At 41.7% G+C, this 22,292-nt stretch overlaps 1 protein-coding gene across 2 annotated transcripts in view; it reads left to right on the forward strand.

The window, feature by feature from the left end:
• The window catches only part of GSPT1 (G1 to S phase transition 1), a 44,434-nt gene extending 27,073 nt beyond the window's left edge, over positions 1-17,361 (forward strand). For both annotated transcript variants that reach the window (XM_075899358.1, XM_075899357.1), the window contains exons 10-15: positions 1,370-1,463; positions 1,819-1,899; positions 6,680-6,853; positions 7,397-7,486; positions 8,143-8,311; positions 16,890-17,361. In XM_075899358.1, the coding sequence (XP_075755473.1) occupies positions 1,370-1,463; positions 1,819-1,899; positions 6,680-6,853; positions 7,397-7,486; positions 8,143-8,311; positions 16,890-16,942 (661 nt within the window). In that variant the 3' untranslated portion in view covers positions 16,943-17,361. The remainder of the gene's footprint in view (positions 1-1,369; positions 1,464-1,818; positions 1,900-6,679; positions 6,854-7,396; positions 7,487-8,142; positions 8,312-16,889) is intronic.
• The last annotated feature ends 4,931 nt before the right edge of the window (positions 17,362-22,292 follow it).

Below are 22,292 nucleotides of genomic sequence, written 5' to 3' on the forward strand. Positions count from 1 at the left end.
CAATCTAAGGGAGCCGTGGGATGTGGTAGTCACTTCCTGCTGTTCCCCTTGGTTGGAAATGGTGAACTGGAGCCAATGGGAGCTGCAAGGATCCATAACTATGGTACCTTCAAATAAACAAAACAGAGTAGCCTACTGTTAAGAGAAGAAACAGGCAACCCAGGAGCGGATGGGGTCAATGGAACTGCTTTATTGCCCATGCACATTTACCTTGGACATCCAACACAACGTCCAAGTGGCAATGCCACTCTCCAGCCCTTGCCAGGAGGTCTGCACCCATACCCTCCTTTGCCTCAAGTCCCTGTGCTGAGCTGGCTGGCTCCTGCCCTTTTCTCTCTTGCTGAATGGTCCCTTTCCATGGACACAGGCTTACTCTACCAATTTAGCAAAGAGACTGGTCTTTTCAACTGCCCCCTTACCTTCTGGTCCCTTTCTTAAAAATTTTAAATGTCTTATGTTTGTGTACCTCTCCTTGAAGAGAGGGGGTGAGGGAAACAGGAATTTTGCTTCAAAGAGGGGCAGGAAAGGGTAACAGAAGTAGGGAGGTTAGATGAGGTAAAAGAAGTAGGAGTAGTGGGGGGGTAAGAATTTTGCTTTAAAGCATCTGCTGGACCCTTCAGGCCAGGTTCTCTGACTTATGGCGATTAAAAATCATCCCTGCAGTTTCCAGCCATCCCGGCTGCCAACGCACACTAATGATTTAACAGTGTGCTGCTTCCCAGCAATCTGCTGCAGAGTTTCTACTTTGCTTCCAAGATTAGCAACTTCCTCCCACAAATGTGAGAGACCCTCACACAGAACCTGCACCAGCATAGCCCGGGGAACTCCTGGACACAAGGGAGGCTTCCACCCACCCCGGATGGCAGACCAATCCTGATGATCCTCCGTTTTCCCCACCAACTTGTTAATACAATCCCTAACCATTCTTGTAGTAAAGAGCCTGTCAGACTTACCAGTGGGCTCCATTGAGACCTGATGATCAGGCAGAACACTTTTCTGGGATCCTCTTCACAATGCCAGTTGTGAGAAGAAACAGGCAACCCAGGAGCAGATGCTGTAAACAGAACTACTTTATTGCCACTCGGACATTGTGTTGAATGTCTGGGGTAAACGTGCATAGGCAATAAAGCATTTCCGCTGACGCCACTGCTCCTGGGTCACCTGTTTCTTCTCTAACACCCACTAGCACCTTTCCCAAAGCAGGCCTATGTTGCACTTTGAGAAACACCAGTTCAGCGGTTAAAGTCTTTCTCTCTGTTGTGTTGGGCTAATATTCTTTTCTTTACTTCTAATCAATAAGCCATACTGTTCAGCTAAATTTTAAACCATGCAAAATGTTTGTTTAAATAAATATTTTTACTCTTTTTAGTGGATTACCATTTATTCCATATCTGGATAATTTGCCAAACTTCAACCGTTCAGTTGATGGACCAATCAGGCTGCCAATTGTGGATAAATATAAGGTACAAAATGAAAGTAGGATTTGAAATTGATTATGTAAATCTAATAGATGGTCCATTTATTCCTCTCTGACTTGAAAAATAAAGTATTCATGTATTCTGTCTTGTGGTGGGCCTGGTGTCATTTGTTTTTTGATACAGTGGATTGACTAAAAGGGTGACTTTTGCTTTTAAATATGTTCTAGTGCTGACCCTTTCGTGCTTTAGATATTTTCCTAGGAGAAAAACATTAACTTAGATGCAGTAATGCAACATCATTTGATGTATGAATTGATGTTTCTAAGTTGACATTTGACTAAACAGTAAAATAGAGCAATATTTTATGAAAATGTTTTACAATAGTGTTTCTTTTACAAAGGATATGGGCACTGTGGTCTTGGGAAAGCTGGAATCAGGCTCCATTTGCAAAGGACAGCAGCTTGTGATGATGCCAAACAAGGTATGGCAAGTTTTCACCCTCCGTATTTAAAAAGTTTCTAAGGCTACATCAGTTTGGTTTAGAGTAAATAAATTGATAAGAACGTCCATGTTTGGCAGAGTGTCAAGCAGGATTCAGCTTTGTTTTGAAATGGTGGAAACCTATAGAATTTATGGAGGAAAACATCAGTGTTTAATATCTAAGTTTAGCAGTTAACTTTTCTCTGCATGTTGAGTATGTATTTGATTTCCTCCGCATTCAAAAGTAAAGTTACATTTCATCACTGAACTCAAGTTATTTTTAGGTCATCAAAATCAGTCTGGCTTATTGGAGCTGTATAGTTTACTTTGCAGTAGGTATATTTGCCCAGTTGAATCCTTTTTTCTGCTGGGAGTTAGTATCCACCATCCTCTTGCACATTATCCATTTTATAAGTGGGAATGGAACAAGCTGAGCTTATGTGTTTTGTGAAAGAGTTGATTTTTTTTTTAATACAAAATGCATTGATGCTTAGACTGATTTCCACGTCACCTCTTCTGGAAAACTAGAAGGAGCAAGTTAATAGTATGGGGCATGTTTTTGCATTAAAGATTTAAAAATTGACAGTACAGAGGAGCTAGCTTTGTGTTGCTACCATCTGAGTAAATAGTATTCAGTAGCATGGTTAAAAGTACATTTTGTAATGCCAAAGGTCTTGAAAGTTGCCTCATACTTGTTTTTGACATTCTGTCTATACCTGAATTAAGATTCTAAGTTGGAAACAAAGTGTCTGAAAATTTCTTTTCAAAAGTGATCTTGCAAAGTAACTTATATTTGATGTCCAGCCCACCTTCATTTAGGGCAGGGGTCGGCAATCTGTGGTTTGCGAGCCAGATATGGATAATTAGGGAGCTAGATATGGCTCTTCTGGAGCCCCAGCTCAACCTTCTAGCTCTCCAGCAAGCAGGGAGCTGGGACTACAGCCTTATAGGCCCCCTACAAGACTGGATCATCAGCATCAGCTTCCGGGGGAGGGGGAGTGAGAGAGAAGAAAGCCCAGAGCCTCCCCACCAGATCCAGCATGCAGGGAACAAGCAGAGCAAAAAATGTCTGGGTGTGCTGCTTTTTTCTTTCCCTTGGCATGCGGGAAACAAGCAGACAAAAAATGGCTCCATGCGTACTTCCCTTTTTCATCCCCCGGGCAACACTTCTCTGGAGGCTTCCCTTGCAAATCCTTCCTGGAGGCTTCTGGGGAATGGAAGGACCAGGAGGCATGTTGCATGGTGCCTGCCACGCAGTGCGAAAATAAGTGCCTCCCACTTCATCATGCCCAGGCCCCCATCCTCTCATTCACCTCTGCCCCCTGGCCAGAATTTCCCCCTCCCCCCTCTTCCCTAGGCACCCCCTGGTCAGGCAGCCAGCCCCCAGCTCGCTCCTGCCCTCTGTCCCATGGCCAGGGAGCATCCTCACCTCCTCCCACCCAGATCCTGCACTCTCATCCCTCTCCCATTCACTGTCAGCCTGGTCCTGTCCTGCGCACTTAACCCTTCATTTTTTTTGCCTCACCCTAGAGCTTAGAGGGGCCATCAAAATTCACTAAGCCTGGACTTCAGAAGAGTAAATCTGGCCTGAGGCCTTGAACGTCAGTCCTCCTTGCCCTTTCCTCCAAGGGAGTGAAGTTGGGGGGTCACATCAGTGAGGGCTAGGGTGGATGTTTTGTTGTTTTTTGTTTTTGTGTTTTTTGCGTTTCACTTGTGTGGTCCCTTGACTGATTTTTTTTTTCTGTGGGTCAGTAGCCCCTGACCCAAAAAGGTTCCCCACTCCTGCCATAAATAAAGATAATGTTGAAACCTTTTGAGTTGGATATAATATTGTACTTTGTTGGCCAGGCTTCATTTTTAAATAAACCCCCAATTGGGGCCCAGCCCCAATCTGACCACAGGGTCATAACACTCCTACACCCCACACACAACAAACCTGAGCAAATCCCAAGTCCCCTGCCATAATACTCCCAATACCTCCACACACCCCAACCTTGTGCCCTGATTCCATTATACACCCCAACCCAGATTCCTGCACCCCCACGTCACCAGCCCCTGCCATAAGATTGACAGAAGACAGCCTGAATGCATGCATTAAGTTGGATTTGACCAGTTACGATGTAAACTTCAAAGAAATGTGTGAAAAGATTCAGCAGCAGAAGTCCCATTAAATAAAGTCTGTGAGTACAATGTTTCATTTATGCTATTATTAATCATCAATTATCCATAATACTACCTTGTATATTTTCAGTCATACAAATGGGCATTCTTATACGCCTCTTTGTTGACCACTTGTTCTGAATTTTGATGTAGTTTGGCTCTTTGATTTGAAAGGTTGCCGACCCCTGCTTGAAGGGCATGAAGAGTCGATTTACATCCTTATCTCTATTGGGGCTCAAATTACAAGCATTTGTTCTACTTGTGTAGGTGACTAAAGAAATCAGTCATCACAGCACTGAATAAAATAATTACTCCTGAAATTTGAGTAAAACAAGTTTATCAAAATGTAATTGTTCCATAAGGGTCAAATCACTTTGTAACCATATTTTTCTTGTTAAAACTTACTTTGCCTATTTTAGTGAAAATTTAATGTTTCTCTGGACACTTTTACCTGGCACTTCTTATTTGCAAGTGATCAAGAAAAGATTTGTTTTAAAATACACTTTCTGTGGAACTTGAGCAATTATTTCCTTGGCCAGGCGTGGCGGGGGAGGTGAAGATTCAACAATTTAAAGAACTGATTTGAGATGTAATTCTTAGATGAGCTTGAAACTTGGCTTAAAGTACTTTACATAGTTATTCCCTTTTCATGATAAAACTGATATATCAGTGTTTATCATTAGTAATTGTAACTCAGTAGGCAAATTAGTGGAGAGACTGAGAAGTTGCAGATGCTTTTAGCAAATTACCATAAACATAAAATTTGTGTACATCAATATGTTCTTCTATACTTAATATGACATGGGCTCCTGTTAGTGGCAGTAGTGAGCTAAAACTTTACAAAAGTGAACAGTAGTGAACTTTTTTGCAGGGCAGGATGAATTTCTTTATTCTTTTGCTTACATGCTGCTTCATATTAATCTAATTGTTCATCACTGGTCCTTACTGGTGAATGACGGCATGAGACCGAACAACAGGCTATGGTATAAAGCAGGGTTTCTCAAAGTGTGCTCCATGGAGCTTAGGATGTGAAGGACTAGTTTGCTTATTGGATAGTTGACAGGGTAGTCGGCTAGTCGCTCCCCCCTCAGATAGAGGCTGCAAGTGGGGGAGAAGAGGAGGGTACTTCAAAGTGGCAGTGCCGCACGGAGCCCGGGGTCAGCTGCTCTGTGCAGCACTGCTGCTTTGAATGCTGTGGGGAACCCAGTGTCAGGCTCCTTGCAGCATTTCAAAGCAGCAGCACTGCGTGGAACCTGGGATCAGCTGGGGAGCTCTGGGTGATGGGTCCAGGAGCTCTGCAAGAAAAATATTAACAGTTGTATGGAGTGATTTTTTTTTAATTAAAAAAATAATTGAGAACTGATTTTATAAATGACCTACTATACTGAGAATTATTGTGGCAACATTCAATAAATAAGCTTAATATTGCAACATGAAATGAAGGTGGAGGGGTATATAAACCTATGCATAGCTCCGCAGAACATCGAGCCTACAGCTAACGTAGATAACAGCACACTGCAGTAATGCATAGGACGTTGCACAGGAGCTTCAAGCCCAATGTGATTAGATCAGTGGTTCTCTCCATCTTGCAGGTGGACCCTGCCACCTCCCCCCCGCAGCAGGAAGCTAGCACTGATGCTTCAACCCCATGGTGCTCTCCTATCCCCCTGTGAGGTTGGCTGGGAGAGACTCGCTGTTCTGACCTCAACAAGGAGCTGCTACTGTAGTGGGGGGAGATGGGCCCCTCCCCAGCCAGAAAATTTTCTGCTGGAGCCCTGAGCCCCTGGCTGGGCGTGGCTCATGAAGCAGCTGTTAGGCCATGCTACTGCCCAGCGTAGAGGGACTTGTGGGCTCCACAGACAAAGTTTGGGAAACCCTTGTATAAAGGAATGTCAGCCAATTAGATTATATGATGTTTTGTTTGAGAACATTCATAAACCTGCATCCCTAATTTAGGAAGCTCTACAGAGTCTTCTCTCATGATCTGCAGTTAGTCACTTCGTTCATTATGACACATGGGTCATTTTATCAGTGCTGAAAAAGTACATTCTAGAAAACATTACTTTGGCAGATGGTTTTTCATCTTTGGTTGAACATCAAGTTCATGAGAAATTTTAAAACTTTACTGTTTTGAACACACTGTTTTGAATACTGTTCTAGTTCTTAGAACACCACAACATATACTCGCCAAAGTAGACAAGACTTATCCCTTGTGTGTCTTTCCTCCGTAAATGCTTATTGGATACATAGGAGTGGTGATGCCTTTGCTGCGATGGAAGCCTTCTGATACTTGCCGTAGAAGACTAAGATCTAAAATACACCATATCACAATATTGCATGAATTAGAATATTGAACAGAACAAATGTGCTGTATTATATTTTAATAACTGAGCGATACCAGGAAATTTCCTTCCATGTTCATATTTTTCATATAATTGTGAAATGTATATAATATGTTTAGTGTAACATACATTTAAACTGAAGACGCAAATGCAGAGATGTAGCTGACAAACTGTGTAGGTCTTATACACATTTTGTATTAGTGATTTTTTTTTTTTAGCGACAATGACATGTTTTATTTAATGCATATATCAGAAAACCTGAATCTTGCTTTCTTTAAGCACAACGTGGAAGTTCTTGGAATTCTTTCTGATGATGTAGAAACTGACTCAGTAGCCCCCGGTGAAAACCTGAAGATTAGGCTTAAAGGAATAGAAGAGGAGGAGATCCTTCCAGGGTTTATACTCTGTGATCCTAATAACTTGTGTCATTCTGGACGTACATTTGATGCCCAGGTACACTAAAAGAAATATAGTTCTGTAATTCCTTGTATCTTGTATCTACTAAGAGTGAATGACACTAACTAAACTACAGCATATGAAATTCAGAATTTTCACAGATACTATGGTGTAAGACCACTGTATGATTTCATAAATCTTAATCCAAGATCTAAAATCATTTCTCGTAAGAGTCATAAGTGAATTACATGTTTTATTCTTGGAACAAATGTACTCTGAATGTGAATACTCTACTTAAAGTTTCAGAAATCGCTAATCTTAAAGCAAAACTATATTTTCCTACTTACACACTAGCTGTTGTTCAGTAAGCATACATTTGTATTATAAGACATTCGGTCATTTTATTTGTCTCGTGACAAGAGTTTAGCATAAACTCATTGTTTCTGAAAAGTTGTATTCAGTGATGTTACACGCTACATGTATAAAATTCTAGATAAAGTTGTGTGATAGAGAGCTAGCCCTAACTGATTAGTCTCTGCCTATTTAGGATATAGTATGTGTGGAATGCAGTTATATTAAACTTCTTGTATTACTTTACAGATAGTGATAATTGAGCACAAATCCATCATCTGCCCTGGTTATAATGCAGTGCTGCACATTCATACCTGTATTGAAGAAGTTGAAATAACAGTGAGTTTATATTAATTTTTTAATGTAAAGACTGCATGCTCTTCAGACCAGAAACTTTGTTTTTCAGTTGTTTGTAAAGAAAATAGTATGACAGGTCTCCAATATGGATTGGACCCTTACGTACTAACATAACGCAACAAATAAATGTCTTGTGTAAATATTGGTATAAACCCCTTGAACACTTAGATTTCTGAATACTACTATTTGTTCAAACTTGAAATCATAAAAGAATATTGTTTATTGTCTGAGTATCTTCGTACCCAAAACTACCAAGAGTGCAGGGCTATCTTTCTACCTTTTAAAATTTGTTTACTTGTGCATTGACAGCATTTTGTCTGTCAGTTTCACTGTATTCCAGGTACAGACCATTTCCTCTTATTTTTGTGGATTTTTCCCCCGCAGTAACAAGGGAGAGGGGCATTTGCAGGAAAAAAAAACTCTTATAAAATCACCATAATTGGTGATAGGGTGGTGGTGAGTGTCTCACGAGCAAGCGTTATGTAAGTCAACTGTTAACTTTTTCTAAATATACTACATTTCAAGTAGATAGTACTTTTAAATAGGCTTGAAGAATACTGGTGCTTTGTTTCTGAGGGGAAAATAAAATTGTCATTGAACTGTTTTACTAACAATTAAAACGTCTCATTCTTGTGCAGGCCTTAATCTGCTTGGTAGACAAAAAATCAGGAGAAAAAAGTAAGACACGACCGCGTTTTGTGAAACAAGATCAAGTATGCATTGCCCGTTTAAGGACAGCAGGAACCATCTGTCTTGAGACATTCAAAGAGTTCCCTCAGATGGGTCGTTTTACTTTAAGAGATGAGGGTAAGAGTATTTGTGCAACTATTAAAATTTTGTTTCTGTACATATACACCATCTTATTACATATAGAATAAGAATCTCAAACACTGCAACTGAAATGAAAAAATGGAACTACTGGCTGTCCATTTTTTAATTGTGGTACTTAGTAGAAAATTTTCTGTAGAAAAATGTTCCTTATGCCTACTGCAAAACAGTAATACCATTGTACAATAGAAAAGAGACTAGATGGCCACTGCTAATAATAGAAATGCATTCACATTTATTGCAAATTAAAGTGAAAGAGTGCATTATAAAACAGGAAGCTGAATTTAAAAAAAAAATCAGTACTCATCTCTTCAACCATGCATCCTGACTAATATGCTAAAGACATACACTCTTTGAGTTGTAAAACAATGTATTTGCAATAGTTTTATGCATGATATTGCTATACAAGTCCTTTTAAAATTAACAGTGTACTAGGGTTTTGTTTTTGATCCTCCAGGGTATGGTTGTCATATTAGCAAGTTTGTGGGTTATGTATCTTATAGGACTTCCTATATATCTTCAGTGGTCAGGGGCTCAAACGTTATCCCACTTAACTTTTCATAACCAAAAGTTGTATGATACATGTATTAGGTCTGTAAAAGCTTCTACAGTGTGCTTTAGAAATGTGTCCATCATTAAGATATGCAAGGCTGATGCCTGTACTTCATTTCTTTCACAATATTAGTCTCCAAAATTGGGCCTCAGATCTTGAGAAGTCCTATATTCTTTACTAGTAACAACACTTTTAAGGAGTCAAGTCTATGAACTAGTCAGTCTCCCAGGAATTGACCAGTAGCCCCAGAAATGTAACTTACCTAGTAACTGTAGATTATTATATGTCCACTTTAAGTTTCTGAGGTAGAGGTTATGTGGAAACAAGTGAGGGACGGCTGTGGGTGTTGCCCCTTTTGAGTCTGTAAGTCTGAATTTTTCAAGTTGAGAAAAGGAAGTGTGCAGCACAAAGGGTCTATCCATTTTCTGTATGTTTCTAAGGTTCTTATGGACATATAAAGATCCCCATTCTTTCTATTTACTTGTTTCCTCATCAGACTGGCTGAATATGCTGTTGTTCAGCTTGTGATAAAAGTAGCCACTTCAGAAATGTAAAAATACGCAGTAAAATATGACCTCTTAAAATGCCAGCATTTCTGGATATATTAGCTTTTCCTGGAGTTATGCCCTTGTCGGGAGATTACTGCAGCTAAGTTGAAAAGTAAATGTTTTCCTGAGAGTTTCTCCCATCTTTGACACATTTTTCCCAGTTGAGAAAGTAAATGGACTGTTTTAAAATCAGAATGATTTTAGATGTTAATGGTTGGAGTTGCTTCAAAACACGGACTTACAATTGAAATCATGCTTGCATTTCATCACCACTGAGTCAAAAGTACAGGTTCTTCAAGTGCTTGCTTATATGTATTCTAACTGAGGTGTGCGCACACTGCATACACAGCTGCCAGAAAATTTTTACCCTAGGTGCTACCTGTTGGGTCGGCTGTGGAGCCCCCTGAAATGGCACTGTTGCAATGTCCTATATAAGACCCTGCCAACCAGTGTTTCCTCTAACTTTTTCTATCCTTGGGCCAGTTGAAATTTATGTGCAGTACCAATATTGAAGTACTGTGTGGATGTGTACCAGACAGATTTTTAAACCGTCCACTAGTATGGAAGAAAATATATTAAAACAGGAGATAGTTAACAAGGAGCAATGCTTATGATATTTAATATGAAATCAAATAAAGAAAATTAACGCTACCCTTGGAGTACATGTATTATCATCGCTTTTTACTCAAGTAAAACACATCAAAATGCATATTATCCATACACAGCTCAACTTTCAGATGCTAAACAAATCTGAGTCAACTAGAATCAGTTATGCTCTCCTCGCAAATATTAATACAGTACTTACTGACACTGGAAAGTAAAGTAAAAGGCATTCGCTAAGGCTTATGCAGTTTCTTGGGAATCTTTAGAATCCTTGCTATACAAGAACAAGTGAAACAGAGACCTGTACAAACAGATACAAGTTCTCCTGTCTGAAACTCTCACCTTGTATGTGTCACCAATTCAGAGTAGAAGCCCCAGAACAAATTAACAGATGGCTTCAGGGTTTGTAGACAGATGCGTGTTTCAAAGAGCTTGCAAATAAAGGTTCATCCTACCAAACAACTAGCATCATACCTAGTACTTGCCAGAACTCTACCACATAGCAAAGATCTGGCTTTAATGCAATAGAATACAACATGTATTAATTAGTAACACAGGATTTAAAAAACCATTAAGATCAGAGTTTTAGGTATCTGCAACACTCAAAAAAAATTCTGTTAAAACCGCCTTTCTTTCTTACCTTAAGCCATTAACACCCATGTAAAATGTTTGAAATGTAATCATGCAAATCACACACACACGCGCACACACACACACACACGCACGCAACCTCCACCCCAATCAGCCAGAGGGGACTGCAGCAAATGTCAGGACACCCCAAACAAATTCTTCCTGGCTCAATCTCACTACACAGATGCCAGCACCTACTCATCCCCTATCCCCCACCTACCTTATGCAGTCTGCTCCCCCCCCCCCCCAACCCAGCGGGGGGCTGGGATAAAACCCTGCTTCTCAAACTTGCAGGCACCAGCAGTCTAGCTGAGAGTCAGGACACAGCACAAATTCTCCACCCCTCCTCCACCGCACCCCGGGACAAACAGCACAAACTCACTCTCCACTTCCACCTCACCCCCAGTGCCACTCTCTCCCCCTTAATTCCCCCCCCCCCCTTTCCCAGCCCAGGAGGCTTGAGGAAAGTGCTGGGTTTCTGCCTCTCTCTCCTCACATAGATGGGATTCTCCCTCCTTCTTTCCTCCTCCCCCCAAACTCTTCTACTCTACAGCTCTCCCCCTAGCCATTTATTCCCTCATCTTCCCTCTTTACCTGCTCTCGTAGCTCCTCTGATTGATACGGGCAGGTCTGTTTGAAGATGCTGGTCAGCGAGATGCCCCTGACAGTCACCTGAGCTCCCTGCCTATGTCGGAGCTCTGAGCCTGTGCACAGGGCTCATTAAAGGACTGTGTGGTCATTCAGTTTAAGAGAACTTAGTTACTGACCTAACTGCCTCTCAGTTCCTTCTTACTGCCAATGACGACTATTGGAACTTTGGCTCTTTTGCATTGGAAGTGCCATCCATCCCTAGTTTAGTTTAACAATAGTTAATAACAGTTAGTGTTGTAGTGACTGGAGTGAAGGGGAGGTTCCCTTTTCCACCCGTGTTCCTTCTGAAGGGGAGGTTCCTTTTTCCACTCGTGTTCCTTCTGGTACCTGGGACATGACAGAGCTCCAGGGATTCAAGCCCTGTAACTCTTGCCAGATGTCTATACCATTGAGCGACCCCCATGATTCCTATCTTCAGTGCCTAGGGTAAGCTCACTAAGCAGATAAGTGTAAGATCTGCAAGGCCTTCAAACCTTGGACTAGAAAGGAGTGGGACTTTTGTCTCAAGCAGCTTCTAATGAAGTCCACCTTGTGCAGTCTGAATGCTTCATTGTGTAGCACACTACCTTTGATTCTGTGCCCAGCACCGAAAAAGGACTCCTGGCACAGTCTGTCTCATAAGACCCCCCCGGCACCAGTTCTACTTTCCAGCCTCGCCTTCAAAGGTGGCCACACCCTCTTCCTTTGTATCAGTGGCCAAAGACAGGTTCCTGCTCCCCATCAAACTTCATGGGGAAAGCTGGCCATGTTTGGCACTCTCGCTCAAGCCTCCATCTCCTGTCGCTTGGAATCCTGGCACCACTCAGCTGAGCACCATTGGTCTGACTCACAGCTCGCCCTTTCAAAGCCATTCCCACTTGAGCCTCCATGGCGAGCAGATCTTGGTGAGGCTTGAAGTTGTCTCGCTCCAGCCATTCCCATACCGTCCAGCATCAAAGATGCTCTTGGAACTGCAGTTGGGCATCTCAGTCGTCTCAGCACCGATGTCAGAAGCATGGATCTTCCTTGGAATGTGCAGCAGCCCCTCTTTGTCACTACTCCATGTTGCAGGGGAGCCTGCCTTGGCACCAGCCTCCATCTTGGCACCAATCTGGGCACAACTCTCCTTGCTGGTCCAGCTCTTCATGTTGGTCTTGTTCCCACCATCGGTCATGCTCCCAACAAAGGTCACCACCGTGCAGCCTGTAGGTGCCATATACAGTGTCTTCCCACACGTGGTATTCCTATAGTCATTCGCCTTGATGGCAATGAAGCTCAGCACCAACTGCCCCCTCAGTGGTGATTGGTTCAATGCTGTCTTGGCCATCTCACTTGGGTTTGCCAGCCTCTATTCTGAGGGAACCTATGGTGGCTTTGGATAGATCAATATGGGTGGGTCCTTGTCCCTACAGGGTCCAAGCTGGAACCCAGGAGCCATCGCAGTGGCAATTTTGAACATGGTGGGTGTTCCATCAGGCTAGGGCACATAGTTGATGGGGGCTCAGTGGGCAATATTGAGATTCCAGGTCCTGGAGGCCACCGTCATTCGGCCAGCACCTCCAGCCACACCACCACCTGAGACCCAGCCCAGTCCAACCCTGGAACCCCAGGACCAACCTGAGGATGGCCAAGACATCGGCCCCTCCAGTGGCGTCTTTGTTCTCTTCGCTCCATCACAGGCACACCTGCCCTAGATTACAGGACCTGCTCTGCAGGGTAATCCTCAGCCTTAACCTCTAGGTAGAGGAGGTCCTGGAATAGAATGATCCAATAGTCAACATTCTAGCCCCTGAAGGACTGTCCAGGCTGATACTTCTCCTCAGTAAGACCATCCTGTCCATGGCCGAACCTTTATGGCAAACCCCTGCCTCTGTTCCACCAACAGTGAAGGGGGCTGAGAGAAAATACTTTGTCCCAGTCAGGAGTTTGAATATTTGTTTACACTACCTTCTCCCTCCCCCTTGTTCCCTGGTAGTAGAGGCGGTAAACAGGAGAGTGCCAAGGTCACCAGGCCCTCGCGCTTAAGTCGAAGGACACCAAACACCTCGACTTTCTCAGCCAGAAGATCCATCTACTTGCTGGTGGATGGGGAGGAGGATTCTGCTACTCCAGATAGTGAATCAATAGGCTATCCTGAGCTGCTGTTATAACTCCTGGGACTCTTTGATTAAATCCAAGGACTTTGTGCCTTAGGAGACTTGGGACAAGTTCACTGCCTTGGTCCAGGATGCAAGGCCGTTTCTCATGTCTGTCTGGACACCAGGGACTTGGAGGCACTAGTCATCTCAAGCATAATCATGTGCTGGGCCACTTAGCTCCAGCCATCAGGCCTTCTCTCTGACATTCAGCAAACTCTGCAGAACCTCTCCTTTGACGAAGAACCCTTTGAGTAGACTAACACCTAAGACTATTGGGTCCTCTGGATGGTGAAAACTGGTAACTCCATTCCATTCCATTCGCTCACTTTCCCCCCCTCCCCCCCCAGTCCCCCACTTGTCCCTCTTCAGGGACCCCTCTCATGAGCATGGAGATGCGCAAGATCCTGGACCTTGGGGCAGTGAAGTAGGTGCCAGCAGACTTCAGGAGCAGGGATTTTTATTCCCATTACTTTCTTGTTCCGAAGGCAAAGGGGGAGGGAGGTCTCCAGCTCATCCTGGGCTTTGGAGAGTTCAATAGGTTTGTAGATGCTTACAAGTTTCATCTGGTCTCCCTGTGTCCGGAAGATTGGTACACCGCCCTCGACTTAAAGGATGCTTACTTCCGTGTAACAATCAAACCAACTCATAGATGCTACCTCTGTTTTTCCTAGTGGGCAAACAGCGCTTTCAGTTTACTGCCCTCCCCTTTGGCTTGCTGCAACACCGTGGGTATTCACCAATTGTATTACTGTGGTAGCAGCCTTCTTCAGGTGCTGTAGTATTCAAATATACCCTTACCTGGATGACTGGCTCTTGCCGGGCCACTCTCATCAGGAGGTAAAAGCTCATGTCGCCTTACTCGGGACACTCTGCTCAGATTAGGCTTGCTCTTAAAACCCAACAAGACCAAGGCTCAGGTGTTTCTGCCAGACCAACGGGTTGGGGCGCTGACTCAGTTTGCCAACTTCCCAGTGACCATGGCCCAGACATGCCTCAGACTCATGTGCCACATAGCAGTATCTACATACATAGTCCAGTTTGCAAGGCTCTGTGTCTGTCCCTGCCCGTTTTGGCTGGCATTCATGTATTGGCTGGGGCATGACATGCTGGTCACAGTTCCCCATCACGTAATCTTCATCCTTTGCTGGTGGTTGGATCCTCGTTCGGTGATGGCTGGTGTACAGTTTCTCACCCTGCAATCCACGCTTTTACTTACCATAGACTTGTCCGCTTTGGGTTTAGGAGTTCACCTTGGAGACCTCATTCGCCATCCACATCACCTACATGGTGAACAATAGCTCCACGTCATCCTTGCCGAACTCAGGGCACTTATTTGGGGCAGTGGCGGATCGTACGACAGGATTACCTATCTCTTCGCAAAGCGTCTCGTCTTTGATTGCTGCATGTATCGTGTGTATTATGATCTGGCTAAAGTCTGTACACCATTTCTCACAGTGCACTCTACACAAGCGCAGGCTTCTTCAGCAGCTTTCTTGGCTCAAGTGCCCCTCCAGGAAATCTGCAGAGCCGTCACTTGGTCCTCAGTGCATGCCTTCACGTCACACTATGCATTGTGCAAGAATCACAACAGGATGCGGCCTATAGCTCCATGGGCTTTGAGTCAGCCCCACTCTGATTCCAACCCCTCTTCCTGGGTAAGGCTTGTGACTCACCTCAATTGGAATACAAGTGAGCAAGCACTTGAAGAAAAATGGTTACCCACCTTTGTAATTGTTCTTTGATTTATGTTGCTCATATCTGTTCCATACCCACCCTCCTTCCCGTTTATTGGAGTAGCCAGCAAGAAGGAACTGAGGGGCTCTTGGGTCAGCAGGGTGTTGCATTAGTGCCACTCCAGGGGGCCCCACAGCAAACCCTACAGATAGCAGCAAAAGTAAACCTTACTGGTTTACTGCGTACATCTTAATTGGAATAGGTCTGAGCAACACATCTTGAAGAATAAGTTACACGAGTAACCATTTTTTTCATACTGGAATTCTGAGCATCTACCAGCTTCCCAAACTGTTGAAAAAGTAGTCATGTACTGTCTGCAGCTTCATCTTTAGGTTATGCCAAATCCCTACTGTTCACTAACCTGTTCAGCATGATTCTGTTTGGCTGTTAGTCTCCAATTTTTTTACTCCTACAATAATCAGACTAGGGATGTGTTAACTGGTACCCAGGAACAGCCCTCTCACATACCAGCAGCCCACTGTGGGCAAAGGGCTGCTGCAGCCCCACAGGGGTCAAGAGCTAGCTCCCACATGAGGTGGGCTGAGTGCTGAAGCCCACCCCTCTGCACCTGAGGCTGGCTCCTGCTTCCAGCAGTCCCAAGTGTGAGGGAGCCCAGCTTCTGCTACCTGCGCTTGGGGCTGCCGGCAGCCCCAAGCACCGAGGGGTGGGAGGGAAGGGGCAGCGGCAACCCAAAGCATGGGGGGATAGCAACAGCTCCCCCCTGTGCTTGGGGCTGCTAGCGGGTCCCACTTAATCGGTTAACCAGTTAAACCTAGGATTTAACTGATTAACTGATTATAACCAGGATTTTATATCTCTGTATCCGCTCTGTCCTTTGCAGTCTATAATTTCATGATGAGATACCCAAGTTAACAACTTTATTCTCTTGACTAGTAGAATCAAACCGACACACATGAATACTGGGTCTTTTAAGTGAGGCATAATATTCTGCAAGCTTTTCTGGAATCAGACGCTGAAAAATAGTTCCACTTTTCTCCCACCCCAGTCTTTCTGTGTCAATAAATGGGTATTGCACAACTGCACAAAAATTTCCCAAGGCCTCTCCTTCAAGTAAAAATGACTTAAAATAACATTAGTCCATTTAGCCTTGAAGTAGATGTTTTCAGTAAAGAAGTTTAGTGCAGGAGCTCGCTGATGTTCCTTCTTCACAAATAACTTTTCACTTACCTGACAAAACCTGCCTTGTCGTCACAAAATGTTGCCTCTTGAGGCAGTATGTGTTTTGCCGTTCGTTCTAGACTTTTGGCTATATGCATCCATAACAAAACGTATGGTATTACTTTCTGAAATAACATGCTTTTGCTCCTTAAGTGTTGTCCCTTATTGATTATTTAAATTCTTCCATGTATGCCCGTGTCCTGGAATGTACCTTGCAGGAATGGTGTCTTCAACCTGTATAAGTTTAACTAGCATAAATAAAGCACTTACAATTAAGCCTCTCTTAGAAAGCAAAAATTCAGACAAATATAGAACAGTTTCACTCGTGGAACTTTGTTGATTTATCTTCTGACAGAGTAGCACTTTTGCTCCCATTAACATACACTTGTATTCTTGTTATGAAAAATAATTTCCACTATTCTATATAATTATCTCTGTCACCCTGAGGAATCTGTATGATTTAGATAGCTTTCATGCTTCTAGAGGTATGTACATTATTTACCAATAAAGACCTAATACAGGCATCTTTCTTCTTGGTTTAGGTAAGACCATTGCAATTGGAAAAGTTCTGAAGCTGGTTCCGGAGAAAGACTAAGTACTTTTCTCGATGACCCTGCACAATACTGTGAGGAAAATTGACTCTGCAAAAGCCTACTTCACACCGCCTTCTTATTTTCTGCCCATTGATAACTTCTCCCCATATTTTGCAAAGACAAATTTCACAGCAAAGGTCCACATTGTCAGCTTTCTCATATTGAGAGCTCTGCTATGCCACTGTTGAATTTCCCAAAAAGAGGGTTTTTTTCTCCCAAATTTGCTTGCAAAGATTTGGCAATAGCTTTGTAAGTGATGTGGACATAATTGCCTATAATTATGAAAATCTAAAGGATTTTTAATGTTTAATTTCCCCTGGCATATTAAGACATCTTTTTTCCAGGCAAATCACTCAGCGTGTGAGTGTGCGTGCACATGTTACAAAGACAACTACCATGTTAATAAACAATTTGAAATCCTTTTGGTATTGGAATTGCTTTTGAATAATGTTTTTTATCCAGATGTTTCACTGTTGCATTAGCATTTTAACTTTCCAAGTTTCTAAATATTCAATTACTTGGAGTTTTCAAAACTCCTCACCACTGTTTCCCCTCCCTGCATTTTAAATGAGGCAATTAGACAATTGACAAAGTTTGTATAAAATGAATTTTTGCCCCATTCTATTGGGTATTTTCATGCATTGTTTAAATTAAATACCTTTATGAAAGTATTGACACTATTTTATTAGCTTTCCATTGGTTTATATCTATAGCACATCTTGGTTGAATTAATTTCTTAGACACAGTAAGTTGGGTCGAACGATAGAACTCTATACTGTGTTGTTATAAAAAGTATGACATAATCAAATTCTTAACCTTCAGAAAATGCTAACCAGTAAATCAATGGAAGTTGCACAAACATGGTAATTGAGGCAATAATGTCTGTAATGGTATTTATAAGTGATTTTTTTTTCCTGAAAACTGGGCCAGTCGAATAGGTGCCAGTTCTGCAGGTTACTTAGTTCATTCTGTCATTAATTTAGAAGGCTGGATAATCCTTGCTTTTTTAAACATCTGTCTGAATTGAGGGAGTGAGACTATTTAAGATCCTACGTGCACATACTGAAATTTAGGAGGTGCAGAACCAAGTACAGTCTACAAATTTTTGCGTATCAAACCAATTTAAGTTTGTGTAGACTGGTGAAGAGCTTTCTTAAGAGATTATACCCATAACCAGTTTAAAATTAAACTTCCTTAGTACAGCTTGAAAGAGCTACATATTAAAACCATACCTAGTTGCAGGTAAAAGTGAATTATCTCCTGTTGCCATCCTGGTTCGAACAGTGAGAAAGAGGATGAATGGGAAATGTGAGACCTACAAAGTATTAATGAAAATCTCCATTACTAGATTAAAGGGTTAACTTCAGAGTTTCTTCAGAATACTTTTTCTTAAACTAAATATTTTGCAATTGTAAAATTAAATAGTGGTGAGCCCTTGCCTTCCCCGGAAGCTGACAGTCACATGACTGTTTCAGTTTACAGAACTCAGTTTTATTTATCCTTTTTTGTTTCTTTGTAATTGTGGAATTCCCATTCATTTCACTTAAGGCTACATTGTATGGACAGCGCAAGTTATTGTCCTTCAGTTTCATATGATTACACTTGTCGCTACCGTAATGCATGAAATTTAAATAAATTTTATTAAGTCTGCAAATCTCTGGGCTTTTTATTTTTCTGGGAAAATCTGAGAGCTTTAGATAAAACATAAACAAACATCTTTTTTTCCCCAACTAAATGAACACAAGCAAAGCACAGGCACTGGATCTTAAACCATTATACAAATTAGTCAAGGAAATTCTTGCAAAGCTCTTTGTTTTTTGGGATTGACTAAATATTCTCTAGTTCATAAAATTGGCTCCCAAAATGTTTGCTTTAGATATTTTCTCTGTTAAAACTGCCTTTGGGGAGTGACACTTCAGAAAAGACTTACTGTAAAGATATGCTTTAAAAAAGCATTGAAATGCAGCTAAAGCACTAACTACTTAAATTATCACTTTTGAGGAAATTTACAGAGAGGATTTAAATTGATTGATTTGATCATGGATTGAAAACAAATTCATCACTGAAACATGAAAATCAACTGATGGATGGAAATTTAACAGATTCATGGAACTGTGAAGGATTTCTGTGATATATTCCATCATAAATCTTGTACATTTGAATCCTATTTACATAAATGCAATTAAAACTGCCTTGTATGTTAAGGGAAACTGAATTAAGATTGAAGTGCATTAACAATATGTTGAATCATAGGTTGTAGCTCTTGTTAAAGCAATACAAATTTCTGATAAGGTTGTAAGGTGTTCAGTTTGAATCTTATACAGCCTTTAAGCATATTAACTGCAAAATGCAAAGCGAAAGTACAGGGCAATTGGCTTCATTTTTAGGTATAAGAGCTAAATATATCTATACCTTTATCCTTTGACCATTGATTTTTTTTAATTTTACTCAAATTGCATACATTTAATGAACATTTAAATCTTCATACCACATTACTGTTGTTAGTGCAGTTTTACTAGAATTGATGGGCTAAATTTAGATCATTAAGGAAAAAGGAATGGTGCAGCTGCTTTGTGTTGAAATAAGTACTACTTGCTAATAAGTTCCTCAGTGTAATAAACTTTTTTAAACAGTTATTTTGAATTCTTATTTCTTTTTCTCAAAACATGTAGCTTACTACTTTGAAGATGAAAGAAATAAAGGATTTATCCAGCCATAAGAGGAAAAGATAATGTGAACTAAGACATAAAGTTGAACTGTGTGTGTAAAAATGAGTTAATTTATCAGCAGATAAAAATACTATAGAGACCTTACATTAAGATCTTTTGTTCTTGAACTTGGAAGCCTTGATATATGTAATGATTAAATGCAAAAAAAATCTTTTCATATAGTAGCAGAGTCCTGATTATTCTGTAATATGAAAAATGACAGTTCATTATTTCTTTCTAGTTAGGAAACAAACATCTCATAAAATAGTGCCATAGGCATGCTAATCATCCACCTAATATAGAGTATACAATATTCTTTTGATGATATTTGCAGATAGGCAGAAACTGTTAAACATTTGCTGACACCGTTTCCTGATGTACACTTATACTAATTGATTTAGTGGTCCTAGCCATCTTCTGGGGATAGTTATTTGGAAAACAAGGTGCTTTATGGAGTTTATTCCACAAGGATTTTTGCTGGTGAATGGCTTGAGGCTACTCTACAGATTTTTTCCCCCAATGGTATAAGATGCCCTGTGGAGGTTGCTTAATGAATAATCTCTGCTACCAACTCACTAAATATTATGGCCATTTTGAGAAATGTAGTCTTTGTAAGAGGCCTAGATATGCTATCCGCCATAAGTTTGAGTAAATGTTGTGTCTTGCCTGTTTTGTGTGAGTAATGCAGACTGTTCGGATGACCACTGCCTGCCTACAGAGTGCTTGTAGTTCTGTTCCCTGGGTAACATAATTCCACAGAATAGGGGGTGGAACAGAAAACCTTCCACATCCACCACTACGCCTCTTCTAGATATTCGTTCTTCCAAATGTTCTGGTTGGTTCATTGAGTTGCACTGAATTACTTACACGTGTTGACTGCTGTAGTAGAATCTGAATCTGTTCTCCAAAGTGTCATCTAGAGAAAAAACTCTGACTTTAACATGGTGTATAAAGACCTGAAATAATTTTCCCAGCATACTTTAATATTACAAATTCAGATCTTGCTTGTACTGCTTGTTTAGAGAAAACTATGGACTACTCCAGAAATAATAGATTCATTATTAGCAGTTCCAGTAATGATGGCGTACTATTACAGAAGTAAGAATGGTCTCTTCTGGGGAAAGAGTGCCTTGGAAGTGAAACCTAATTGGGAAATAGCTATTGTTCATACTGTGGTAGTGTTGAGGTGGCATAATCAAGCTTGGGCCTCAACTGAGATAGGTACTTACAATGTATTTTTAAATAGTCAGTTGTCTAAAAAGCTTATACACTGATTTCAAGAGGGAAAGCAACGAGTAACTATTGGGGAGAGGAAAAGGTGAAAGGAAATGGAAGCTTAAACAAGAGTGGGACTTTGAAAAAGTTATAGTGGAAGAAGTAACCATATGGATTTGGCCACATTGTGAGAGTGTAGGGCAAGATAGAATGGAGTGTAATGTGGCCCCAATGTTGAGTGAAAGAGAAGATAATGGTATTAATAACAGAAGAGGGCGAGGGTTTAGAAAGAAAGGTGGGAAGTTTTATAGCAGATGATTGCCAGGAAGTGTCAGAAAGGTCAAGATGCCTAACTGGGGAGGAGAAAAATCAGCAGCATATAATGTGAATGGAGATTACTGTTTGTTTAAAAAAAAAAAAAAATCCCAAACCTAAATTGGAAAAATGGGTGTCTTGGTTAAAAATTAACCCCATGTCCATTAAATTAAGGAGTGAATGTTCTGTGCACTTCTCCTATCCTCCACTATGACTTCTAGCAAAAATGGAAAACTGCCTGTAACCCTACAGTTTCCAAAATAAAGCATTAGTTCCCAACCTTTTATACTACGGACCGGCAAACCCATTCACAAACTGTTTGGCAGATGGGTACAATTTTATTTGCATATTCATTATGGAATGACAGCAGCCCCCTGTGCTGCTGCTTTCCCCACCTCAGTAGGCTGTGCCTCCCCAGCCACCAGGGTTCAAGCCAGGCCTGGTGCGTGCCATGGCTGGGAGAGGGCGGCTTAAAGTTGGGGGGGAGGGGGAGAGAAGGCTCAGACTGGCATGGACGGGGGAGAAGGGAGAATGGGGGTCTGGGCTGGTGGGAGAGGGAGAAGGGGCCAGTCTAGTGGGGGGGGGGGGGAGAAAAGGGGCCTGGGCTGGTGCAGCACGGAGAGGAGGAAGTAGGGGGGGCCTGGACTGGCATGGCAGGGGGGGGGGAAGGGACACAGCATGGGGGAGAGATATTGAGCAAATATCTGCTATAATGTATCCTCTCTCTTCACATTCCATATTTTTACTCAGCTACAATCCACACCCATAATGTGCTGATGCCTGGAATGACAAAACTTGCAGAATGTTACATCTTATTTGTCATCTAAGGCCAGTGCTTTTAGACCTCTCATTTTTTACTTAGTATATCTTTGAAACCAAGTATAAAAGAAATATTAGCAGAAAGCTTTATATCTAGCACGTCTTTGATTTTGCAAACTGAGCTAAAACTAAAAATATACGCTTAAATTTTTCTTCTCTATTCTCCAGGGTATGTGTTGTGGGTTGTTGTGGTGTGTGTGGGTTGTGTGGTGTTTTTTATTCATTTTTTTTAGAAGTTATTTCTCCAGACTGGTTCATTTTTTTCCTTGGGTGGCATTTCTGAAATCCCTGTGTA

The sequence above is a fragment of the Pelodiscus sinensis genome, chromosome 16, assembly GCF_049634645.1.
Source record: "Pelodiscus sinensis isolate JC-2024 chromosome 16, ASM4963464v1, whole genome shotgun sequence".
NCBI classification, from domain to species: domain Eukaryota; kingdom Metazoa; phylum Chordata; order Testudines; family Trionychidae; genus Pelodiscus; species Pelodiscus sinensis.